This window comes from Typopeltis vanoorti, chromosome 22 (assembly GCF_054136105.1).
Source record: "Typopeltis vanoorti isolate ZY-2024b chromosome 22, IOZ_Tvanoo_1.0, whole genome shotgun sequence".
NCBI classification, from domain to species: domain Eukaryota; kingdom Metazoa; phylum Arthropoda; class Arachnida; order Uropygi; family Thelyphonidae; genus Typopeltis; species Typopeltis vanoorti.
The window spans coordinates 63,633,628-63,646,625 of NC_143570.1; the positions used below are offsets into that span (position 1 = coordinate 63,633,628).

Sequence of the window (12,998 nt, forward strand, 5' to 3'; positions counted from 1 at the left end):
AAATGTAAGGTTTTAAAATTTGGAAAACAAAGATGGGATGCAGAATTTATGCTTGGTGAGAATATATTGTTGGAAGTAGAGGAAATAAGATATCTGGTAGTGATAGTGGATAAGGATCTAAAATTTAGGGGACACATCGCCAAAATTGTGAAGACAACACAAAGACTTCTGGGAATGATGCGGAGGACACTGACATGTAGAAGTAGGGAGATTCTTGTTCCATTGTATAAGGCTTTGATTAGGCCACACATGGACTATTGTGCCCAGATTTGGTCACCTGGGTTTCAGAAGGATGAAGAGATGTTGGAAAGGGTCCAAAGGCAACTGACTAAGGTAGTTTCTGACCTCTGGAATGTCGAATATGAGGAAAGATTGAAAAGATGTAATTTGCAGAGTCTAGTGGAGAGAATGAAGAGGGGAGATATGATAGAGACCTACAAGTTGATAAGGGGTTGTTATAGGATCAATGGTGGAGAAGTTCTACAGAGAATAGTGGGAGATCAGGGGAGAACCAGAAGTCATCCCTGGAAACTGTATAAAGAGGGTGTGAGTAGGGAAGCGAGAGGCAGGTTTTTTTCGTGCAGAGTTGTGAATGATTGGAATGCCTTGCCTGAGAGTGTTTTGTCTGCAGGGAGTTTGAATGTGTTTAAGACCCGGTATGATGAGATGTGTGTGAGATAAAAGGACCTCCTAGATGAGTCTTTGACTCCATGAGGTCTTGTTTAATAATAATAATAATAATAATAATAATAATAATAAACAGTAATGATTTTTCTTAAAGATCATCTCATTTGAAATGTACTGTACTTCTGACTTCAGTATGAGATCTTAATTATTAAATGAAGTATAATATGGTATCGCAGCATTATGATGTAGAATATTTATTGTCATTCTGACTTTCATTTTTAATTACTCTTTCATTGCTGTTGTGAATTTAATTTTATTTTACAAATTTTATTAAATGATTTTTTTTAGATTTGCATTTTCAATCCTAAAAATTCTTTACATTTTTTGCTTATTTCATACTTGTTTTGTCCTTTCTCCTTCTAACACAAAATTTTCGCATGCATGTGCAAGCACACATGCACACACACACACACACATACACAAAATATTTCATTTCTGTATCTTTTTTTACAGCTCTTTGTCCACATAACACAGTTTTTGATCATTGTGCATTTCGCTGCACTCAGACTTGTATTTCTTTCCTGAGTTATCTTCAAGAAAGAAATGAATGCTCTCTTCTTGATAATGGATGTGTTGAAGGATGCCGCCCACTTCAAGGCTGTAAGGAACCTTATGTGTGGAGAGATGCATCTACATGTGTGAAGGTGGAGGATTGCACTTGCAGAATGGATGATGGTACCTTACTTGCTGTAAGAGTTTTTGTTCAATTTTCTTTTGTTCATTTTGTAAATATATTAATGTTGTTGTTATTGCTATTATCAAACCTCGATGAACTTAAAAGATATAGAAGATCATCGTTATCTCTTTATAATTTAAACTCTAATTTAAACTCTTGTAGTGTTTATTTACTACATACACACTTACATAAGGCATTTTATTCATCACCACTTGCCCGAGTTTGTACTACAAACTCGGGCAACTCGCAACAAAGGTGGTTAAGTTCTGATCACTATTCTTCGTATTTTCCATAATGTAAAAACACATTTCCTAAGAAATGTATGCTGTTATTACATTATGGTGGGCAGTCACTACCCAGGCTTTATTTATTGAGGCTTCATCAGTGAGTAGCTGATGGCTATAGTGAGTAGCTATATTCGGCATGAAACTCTCTGCTTCCAATCTTTGAGTTTCTTATTCGGTATTAAAACAATGTGGGATTTATTATCCCCTTAATTTAAATAATGTTTATATTGCCGAAATGAAGACTATTGGCTCTTTATATTTAAGTAATTTAATGGCTGCACCTTTTTGACAACTCGTATATATAAGTTCTTTTCGCTATACCCTTTGGTATTAATTTGGTCATGCTACTCACTGATGAAGCCTCAATAAAGGCTGAAACTGGTCTGGGTAGTGACCTCCCACCATAATGTAATAACAGCATGCATTTCCTAGGAAATGTGTTTTTACGTTTTTACATTATGGAAAATACCAAGAATTGCGATCAGAACTTTACAACCTTTGCTGCGAGTTGCCCGAGATTGTACTACGTACTAGGACTACTTGCATTAGCTCACGCTAGTAATCACTGATACTTTATAGTTTACTATATTCGGCATGATATAGTAAATATCATGCCGAATGATATTTACTATATCATGATTCCAATCTTTGAGTTTCTTATTCGGTATTAAAACAATGTGGGATTTAATATCCCCTTAATTTAAATAATTGTATGAGTACAATATTTAAGAAAGATTTTATCAGTACAGTATTTCGTAGCCCTGTACAATAGATTGTAGTGCACATGATATAAATAGATTGTATGAGTAGGCAAGTAAATTCTACTCACTGGCCCACTCACACAATCTGTTTAAATCCTGTAAGGGCATAACATCCACTTGAATCCTCATTGTTCTCCCCAATTATAGAATAGTTGTTTTTTAGCTTGTTATGCATGCAACATATACACATCCCACAGTTTAAAAATATGGCAGGTGAGGAAATGTGTATGTGTGCATGAGATGTAGGCAAGTGAGTGGGAAGCACTGGGAGACATAATTATTTTGATATCGGATTTTAGCAGGAGTTGAAATAGTGCTTTCTAATCAACAGGTGCCAATTTGTGGATACCATTAGTGTGTTGGAGGAGATGAATAGAAGGTGAAAGATGTACACATGGATTTAATTTGGGTAGTGTGGTAGAAGGAGATGATTTTTTCTGATGGCTATGAATGCATGAGTAAATATCAAATAAAAGTAGGATGTGTGAAGAGAGAAATAGAACTGCTGAGAAATGAGTTGGAAGGAATAAAGACTGAGTTGAGGAGGATGAATGAAGTCATTAGGAAGCCCAAAAGATTTGGCATGAAGATTGAGTATTGCCCTGGATTTTTCTTAGTAGATAAGGTGTGAATTATTGTTTTATGTATGAATGAGAAAATGTGAAAGATTTGTAGACTGTTAGGGTGATCAAAAAAGAAAAAAGTATTAATGCATGTGCAAAATGTCATGATAGTTTTGAATATTTCTAAATGGGAGCTAGCATCACTAGCAATAAAGAGAAATCAGGCAAAGTATTAGTAATGATAACAAAGGGAATGGAAGAGCTTAGGCAAGAGATCTGAGATTTGAACATCTAAAAAAGAGTTTGGTTAATGTGAATCAGAAGGAGGAAATTATTATATTTATGGCTATTTGCCTGCTTCTGTTTAGGAGTGCCCAGGAGGAAATTAGTTTTATGAAGAACGAGACAAGGGATAATTCTATAGCATTGTATGGAGATTTAATCATTAGAAGTATGGTGAATAATGCATGTTTCACAAAGCATTTTTTCCTAGTAGAACATTGAAACAAATAACTGATGTTTTGCAAAGAAAGAATGAGCAACCATCAGAATATGTGGTATTTGTAGACAAGCATGAATCAGTTGGTGAAATAAGAAATATGGATAGGGACTTGAATAAGTTGTTTGCAGAAGGTGAAGGACAATCTCGATGAGTCTTTCAACTCCCTGGAGGTATCAAATAATAATAATAATAATAATAATAATAATAATAGTGTTTTTGGCAAAGTGGTTGGTATGTTGCCAAGGTATGATAATAGTGAGTTGAAAAGGAGATCAGAGATAATGAATATCAAAATGGCTTGTATGAGGCAAAGAGTGTTCAGTTTTTTTTTTTTTTTTAATCTATGGAGTGAATATGAAAGGAAGTTGGAATGGTTTAAGATTGAGGGATTGTATTTGAATAGGTTTGGAGTTAGACATATGGCGAGCAAACCCTTACAATTGGCCCCAAGTTCCCGGCATCCCTTAAATGGGACAGGGGTGTGAAGAATCTCTGGGCTCAAAATGGTGTCCACTTTTAAAATTGCAACTTGGAATGTCAGACCTCTGTATGAAGCTGGCAAATTAAGAAATGCCACAAGAGAAATGAAGAGGCTGGGCATCCGGATTTTGGGAATTTGCGAGACAAGATGGCCAGGATCTGGAAAGTGTCAACAAGATAATGCAACAATATATTACTCTGGGAATGATGAGAACAAACATTGACATGGTGTAGCTGTAATAGTAGATGAAGAAATCAATAAATCAGTACTAAATTGGATTCCATTTTCTGAAAGGATAATGCTGTTACAACTTAAGGGAAACCCCGTTAACATAAATATCATCCAAGCTTATGCACCCACAGCTGACAAAAGTGAAGAAGATGTTGAAGAGTTTTATGAACACCTAAAAGAGATTAAAAACCTAACAAAGAAACATGATATAAACATAGTGATGGGTGACTTCAATGCAAAAGTAGGAAGAGGGGGTGATGGAGAAATTGTTGGCGAACATGGCTTAGGCACCAGAAATGACAGAGGAGATCACCTAGTCCAGTTCTGTCAGGAAGAAGCTCTAACAATAGCAAATACCTGGTTTAAACTTCCACCCAAAAGACTGTACACTTGGAAATTGCCTCAAGATAACCAACATAACATTGTCCGAAATCAAATTGATTATATACTGATAAATAAAAGATTCCACAGTAGTATAAAAAGTGCAAAGACTTATCCTGGAGCAGATATCTCATCAGACCACAATCCCATAGCTGCAGAAGTACGTCTTAGATTAAAATCAGCTAAAAAATCACAAAAGAAGAAAAAGAAAATTGATGTAGAAAAACTGAAAGACCCGAACATAAATAAAACTGCCAAGACACAGCTTAACCTGCGATTACAACAGATTAACATAGAAGAAAATAAAAGTGTGGAATCTCTTTGGAATAGCTTAAAGAATGCTATCGTAACAACAAGTATTGAAGAAGTAGGTTATGTGAATAATATAAAACAACAGGAATGGATGACAGATGAGATTCTTTCTCTTATTGATACAAGAAGAATGTACAAAAACAAAGACCTAGCCAGGTATACAGAAACACATAACATCATCAAGAAAAAAATAAAAGAAGCCAAGGAAAATTGGATGAAAGATTTATGTACTGAAATTGAACTGCTTCAGAAGAAACATGATAATTTCAATCTGTATAAGAAAATCAATGAAATTTCCGGAAAACTGAGGAAAAAGCAAATAGTGTCTCTAAGAGACGAAAATGGAAAAATAGTTCTAGAAGAAGAGAATAAAGCACAGATTTGGATAAAATATGTAACAGAACTTTTCAATGATACTAGACAGAAGCCTATAAATATAAAAGATAACATTCAAGGACCAGCAATCATGAAATGCGAAATAGAGAATGCTATACGAACAAGTAAAACAGGAAAAGACAGTGGACCAGATGGTGTGCAAACAGAATTTTTAAAATTAATGGAACCAGATAACATCAAACTTCTTGAAAAACTATTTCATGAAATATATGAAAGTGATGAATTTCCATCAGATTGGCTCAAATCTACATTTATCACTATCCCAAAGAAACCCAAAGCGAATTCCTGTGGTGACTTCCGACTTATTAGTCTAATGAGCCGAACATTAAAAATATTTTTGAAAGTAATTCAGAATCGCATTTATAGAAAAAGTGAAGAAACTCTAAGTGAAACACAATTCGGCTTTCGGAATGGTTTTGGTACTAGAGAGGCCCTTTTCTGTACCCAAATATTGATACAAAAATGCATAGAAAAACAGAAATCTGTCTTTATGTGTTTCATAGATTTTGAAAAAGCATTCGACAAAGTCAGACACACTAACTTAATAGAAGTCCTTCAACAAATAAGGCTAGACGAACAAGACATAAGACTAATAACAAATTTGTATTGGAATCAGTCAGCTACCGTTCAATTAGACATCACCACCAGTGATATTAACATCAAAAGAGGAGTGAGACAAGGATGTGTGCTCTCACCACTCCTGTTCAACATATACGCAGAGGTAATCTTTAAAAAAGCATTGGAAGAATGTCCAGAGGGAATCACAATAAATGGAAAGATTGTTAACAACCTACGATATGCAGATGACACCGTGCTAATTGCAGATAACATTATGGATCTCCAAAAACTCATTGACAGAGTATACATAGAAAACCAAAGAATGGGAATAAATATAAACATCAACAAGACAAAATACATGCTCATCAGCAAACATCCAGCCTCATCAATGAAACTGACACTCAATGGGAAAAATATTGATCAAGTGTCAAGATATAAATATCTTGGTTGTTGGCTTAATGAACGGTGGGATCCAGAAATAGATATAAAGACAAGGATTGAAGTTGCACGGCAGTCCTTCATGAAAATGAGAACACTATTCTGCAATAAAGACCTAAACATGGAAGTCAGATGCCGAATGCTGAAATGTTACGTGTGGTCTATTCTGCTCTATGGAGTTGAAACATGGCCATTGAAGGCGACAACCATCAAGAAAATCGAAGCCTTTGAGATGTGGCTATACTCTTCTGTATAGCCTGTTGGCAAAGCTAAACATCTTGTACAAATAATCAAGAAACGAAAAACATCATATCTTGGCCACATCATGAGAAACAGCAAATACCAACTTCTACAAACTATTTTGGTAGGAAGAATTGATGGCAAAGGAACTAGAGGAAGAAAAAGAATATCATGGTTTGACAACATCAAGACGTGGACAGGAAAGAGCAGTGCACAACTGCTCAGATTAGCACAAGACCGCAGTTTGTTCGCCAAGATGGTCGCTGACCTTCGATAGAAGATAGCACAATAAGAAGAAGAAGGAGTTAGACATTCAGAGAAAGTACTATATTTTCAGAAAGGACAGAATCAAGAAGTTAGTGTAGCTAATGATCAATGGAAATTGTGAAGCAGACAGCACAGTGAAGCAGATTGTAGAACAAGAAGAAGACAGATACAAGTTTGAAGATATGATTACAGCAGGACAAAGTGATGAAATGCACAAAAGTGAGGATGAAAGGGGTATGAATGTCATAGTCAGGATCAGGAAGACAGGTGGTGTAGTCAGACTGAAGAGAGAAGTGCGGTATAACAGCTAGAGAGGGGCATGTTGTTTAAATTAAATTTGTCAAGAAATTACGTTCATTTTTAATCCATTACCCAAGTATAAGCAAACAAAATTTTTGCATGAAACATCTGCACAACAAGGCTAATTGTTTATAATGGATAATTTCACATCAGTTGTCTTGGTATCCTATAATGCAAAGTACACACTCTTTTTGATTTGTATAATTATTTGCATTATGGGAGGGCCACCATGCATACTTACTTTCCTGACCACCATGGAGTAAAAATACTGTTGTTGGTGATGATGGGCGATAGATGGCATCAATGATAGTAGTAGTGTTGTAGTTAGAGAATTAAGTAGTAGTGGAGAGGATGAGATGTATTTAATGAAGTAGAGTAGTGTGCCCTCTCACGATGAGTCATTGGACTCCCTGGAGGTGTCACATAATAATAATAATAATAATAATAATAATAATGTTGTTATTCTCATTGTGGGAGGTCAAGGTTAGACAACACAAATCTATTATACCACTCCTAACTTAACTCACCTACAATTTCCACCTTAATCACCCTCTCAGGCAATGCATTCAATGCTCTTTCTACTCTCCATGAAAAAACAAAATCACTACTTCTTTTTACAACTTTCACAGATGGTTTCTTCCCCCCCCTCCTCTTTTTTTTTACTATATAAAACAGCCTAAATGTCTCAATCATATCCTACTTCGTTTGTTATCCACCAGTCTCAGCAGTCTACATAACTTCAGTCTCATCTCATAACCAGCATTGCACAATATGATATCATTTTCATGCTTTACCTCAACACCCCTCTCTGTTTATTTCATCCTGTTCAAATTCCAGTGACTAGATCTGAACATAGAAATGTAGATGTGGTTGGATCAAAGCACTGTACAATGCAACCACCAACTTTTTATCCTCAGTATTCCAGCAGTTATCTGACTTGTTTTCTCAACTTTTGGAATATGTTTTCTGAATTTCAAATTTCTATCTATAATCACTGCATGATCCCTTGATTCCATCACTTCTTCCAATACTACTCCACCACGTGAGTACGAAGCATCCCATCTGTGGATCCCAAGTTTCAAAGCCTAACATTTAGTTCTATTAAACTAACATCATTATTCTCTGACACATTTCAGCTGCACTATCCTTAACATCATTCTCAGTTCTCTTGATGCACAACCGACATTAACTTTTAGGTCATTGATTGCCAAGGTTGGGCAATTGGTAGAGCCTCTGCTACTAATGGCTCGCACAAAAAGTTAAGTAAGTTTGAGCGTGGTTAGTAGTTGGAAGGGAAAAATCATTTGATGCTGTTGGCACACTCGCTCGATGAGTCTTTGGACTCCCTGGAGGTGTCAAATAATAATAATAATAATTACAATCATCTCATGTACATTTTCACCTCATTTCATTTCCAAGCCACACACTCTATTGTTCCTCTCTGCAGTACTACTCTGGCACTCTACTCTGCACATTGGGAATCCTCAAGTTACTATACATGACACTCCAAACAGCTTCATTCATTCTTCTCTCACCGGAATTCGTGACACCCCTTTTGCTTCCAATCTCTCTCCCCTCCCATTTTCTTTTCATCTCTGTATATCTTGCTTTCACAATGACTTCACTATCTCCAAATTTTTCTCTTGCCCTACTTCTTCTTATCTCTCTATCTCTCCCCCCCTCCTCTCATTGTAAAGCACCTGTTGATGATGGAAGGGGATCTCCCAATAGTGAAACTGACCTTTTTCATTCTTCCTCTTTTTCTTTGCTTTTGTTCATGATTCTTTGTCTAATTTCTCCTGAGTTTTTTTTATGAACCTATTTTCCAAACCACTATTGCTGGGATCGAATGTCCTGTCACCATGTTTGTCATGAGGTGCGACCCATAGGCATCTGAAAAGAGGGATACTGGTAGTCTTGCATTACTTTGGGCTTTGCTTCAGCAAGACAGGCAAGCCTGGTTAGCCTAGACAGGATCAATCAGCTGGTGGACTTGCCTCTATGGATCAATGGTGTTGCTGTAAGTCTCCTTCCCATTGGTCCAGGAATAGGGCTGAAGGATTGCTGTGATGCTTGTATTATAGCATCATGAGTAATCCTGGTATTCCACTGTTGAACATAGTCATTGCTTGCTGGAAAGTGGGTATCCCTGTATGGTTTCATGTTGGGTGGGTTGGGAGCCAGAGCTCCCCATCCACTACCTCTGACCCATTTTCAGATCACTCCTGTAGAGGAGCAGTCTCAGAACAGGATCTCTGAAATGTTCCTGATGAGGAGATGTGTTCATAACTGAAAGATCAGGGGTGACAGGTATGAGGTGCATCCTAATCTGTAGGGATGGTCACTTGGTTCCAACCAGAAACATCATCCTTTCTTTTGATACTCCTAAGCTTCAAACATCTGTTAAATCAGGGTATATATCAGTTGTCCTGTTAGACTATACATTCCTAATCCACTAAAATGCTTCAAATGCTAGAAATTTGGACATGCTCAAACTGCATGTTGCGTTCTGCTACCTGTATCCGATGTGGTAGTAAAAAGCATGAAAATCATTTCTGCTTTGCAAAGAATACCAAATGTGTAAACCATCAGTGAGATCATCCAGCTCTCTCCTGTGCATGTCAGAAGTGGAAAGATGAAAAAGAAATACAAGAAATAAAAACACCAAATATATATATCAGGATGCAAAAAGGAAGTTGGCGACTCCCACACCTGTTCTGAGATCCTCTTATGCTGAGAAGGTTGCAGTTGAGAAAGTGCAACATCTACTTAAACTTGTACGCCTATTCCACCATTTGATAATTTCACCATACCTGAACTTTATGATTGTTATTTTTTGTGTTGATTGTATCAATAGCACAATGTATGGGCCCACTCCAAAAATCATTCCATTCAATAAGAATCCACTTGTGAAAAAAATTTGGCAACGTTATCACTTAAAGACAAACCACCAGACCCTTCCCCAGGAAAAATGGATACTTCAGTATCCATTGAACTTACCCAGTAATCCTGACACATATGAAGATGTATATTTTTCCAGAGGACAGGCTTCCATACTTCCCAAAATCTAATGAGAAATTTAAACTTGACAAGGGTAAGTCCTCAGCCTCATGGAAATAGACAGGTCTATGAAGCCTAAACAATGAGAAAATTATTACAATGGAACTGTCATGGATTTCACTAGAATATCAACAATATCAAGCACCTACTGCAGAAATAAAAACTTTGTTTCTGTCTGCAGGAAAACATTTAAAACTCAATAAGGACACTATCATCAGGAATATCACTGTTGTATGCAAGGACAGAATTGTAGAAAGTTCCAATCATGGTGGAGTAGCTCTCCTCATGGACAACCATACTCCTGTCCATCATGTTCAGCTTAATGCTGCTCTGGAAGAAGTTGCAATTTGCTGTCTGTGAGATTTCTTATCACAGTATGCTCAATATATTTACCACTGGGTTATAAATTAATGAAATGGAACTGGATAATCTCATACCGCAACTTCCTCAGCACATACTCATAATGGATGACTTTAATTGACATAATACTCTATAGGATAGTACCAACATGAATAGATCAGGCTATATCATCGATCAATTGCTTAACAACCATGATATCTCCCTTATTAATAATGGAGACAATACCTTCTTTGCTTACCTGCTCTTATTCTGTAACTGACCTTATAATCTTTCCCCCCCCCCCCACCTTTTGACACTGCTTGCATCTGATGTCCTAGAAAACAATATGGAAGCAATAACGGTTTGGTTATTAGCACCGTGTTTTTACAGGAACCATGCCCTCTTACATGGATATCCATGTGGAAAATGGACCAGGCTGACTGGAGTATATTTTCTTAATTTGCAAAATTTAATACTAGTGCAGTCAGCCAAACACCTATCACTGATGCACTGAAGTATGTAATAGACTGTATTGTCCATGCAGCAATTCCAAAAAAATCATGATTTCCACTCTATCCAAACCTTGGCACCCTGCAGAGTGTCAAGCAGCCAAAAAAGATTAAGATAGAGCATGGGGTATATATTGTAGATAACCTACCACAACAAACTTAATAGCATTTAAACATGCTCAGGTCAAAGCACATTATGCAAGATGTCAGAGTCAAAAACAATACTGGATCTTATTTACATCATCAGTGATTAATCAAATGACCATTTCCAAAATTGAATGGGATAAAATCCAGAAGATTTTATTGTCTACCAATCCAATCAATCTACACCAATTGTCTACCTTAAAACATAATGGATGTATTGTTGCTGATCCCAAAGCTACTGCAGGCACTTTGATAGAAAACTTTGCCAGAATCTCAGCAACAGGTTCATATCCTCCTGATTTTCTTATTTTGAAAGTGCAACAAGAGAAACAATGGCTAAGCTTTTGTACCAATGGAATAAAGCCATACAGTCAGTCTTTTGTTAAGGAGGAACTCAAAAGGGCACTTCTCCTCTCCCAGTTTAGTGCAGTAAGCCCTGATGACTTCCATTATAAGATTATTAAACATCTCTCTTCACCTTCTGTGGATCTCCTCTTACTATACAACAAAATATTTACAGAAGAAGAGTTTCTGGGCTCTTGGCAAAAGTCAATAGTCATTGCTATCCCAGAACTTGGCACTTATCCAACACAGGCCAACAATTATCATCCAATTGCTCTTACTAGTTGTCTTTACAGCTAGTAAGAGCAATTGCACGATAATAAGGTCATGGAAAAAATGGTAAATGCAAGGCTTCTCTAGCATTTATTTTCAAATTAGAAAATACTTAGAAAGCAACAATATGGCTTTTGAAGACAACAATCAACCTTTGTCTGAGGGAACACCTTCCTGTTTTTATTAAGAACTTCTTACCCAGTGTACTCTTCCAAGGTAGGACGGGAAGCAAGCACATATGATAAACAAACGGTTTATCACCTTTTTTAAAAATTAAAGGATTAAACCAAAGGATAAAGGATTAAACCAAATCTATTATAGTCTAACCTAGTGATAAATAAATTTTCAACATCTTTCTCTAAATCCAGAGTAATTTTTAAAAAAGGTGATAAACCTTTTGGCAACTCCCATAGGCACAGATGACTTGCTACTGCTTCTGCCTGGTATCTCCAGCTCTGGGCCTGGCTCCCACTGAAGAGACCTCAATAAAGGTCGAAACTAGTCTGGGTAGATGGCCAATCCCTTTAATGCATAACAGTATACATATCCACATAGGAAATGTGTTTTGCATTATGGGAGATACTGGGTTAGAAGTGCCTGGTAGCTTGCTCCACCTTTGCCACGAGTTGCCTTGGTGTTGCACTACTTACTGGATAAGATAGTACAACACTATATTTAGTCCTGAAGATATTTTCAGGCGCAAACTTTGTTTGCTCTCACTGGGATAAAGGATTAAACTAAATCTATTATTGTTCCTCTGTAGTCAAGATAAGACCCCATCTTGACTTGTGTGCCGAGATTTGGGCACCAGGGTTTCTTCTTGATGGGAAGGAGGTGGAGTGGATCCAGAGGCGAGTGACCAAGATTATAGCAAGTCTATGGAATGAATCTTATGAGAATAGGTTGAAGATTTGTGGGTTGCAGAAATTGGTTGATAGGTGGAAAAGGGGTGATATGATTGAGACATTCAAATTACTGAAGGGGTTTCTATAAGATTAATTCAGAGGATATTTTTCAGAACAGGACTGGTGGTGGGAGGACTAGGGGCCATCCATGGAAACTGGGCAAGAGTATGGTTAAAAAGGGTGTTAGAACTAGGTTTTTTTACTTGGAGAATGGTGAATGAGAGTGGAATAAGCTGCCAGAGTCTGTTGTGGGTGCCATGACTGTGAATGAGTTCAAGGCAAAGTATGTTAGATACTGTGTGAATGTTGAATAGTTATTCTTGACATAATGTTAGGGCTTCCCTTG

General features: G+C 36.9%; 1 protein-coding gene across 4 annotated transcripts in view; it reads left to right on the forward strand.

Moving 5' to 3' along the window:
* The window catches only part of LOC150094462 (hemocytin-like), a 2,636,009-nt gene that overhangs the window by 1,166,442 nt on the left and 1,456,569 nt on the right, over positions 1–12,998 (forward strand). For all 4 annotated transcript variants that reach the window (XM_090412206.1, XM_090412207.1, XM_090412208.1 and 1 more), the window contains one exon: positions 1,141–1,376. In XM_090412206.1, coding sequence (XP_090268332.1) covers positions 1,141–1,376 — 236 coding nt within the window. The remainder of the gene's footprint in view (positions 1–1,140; positions 1,377–12,998) is intronic.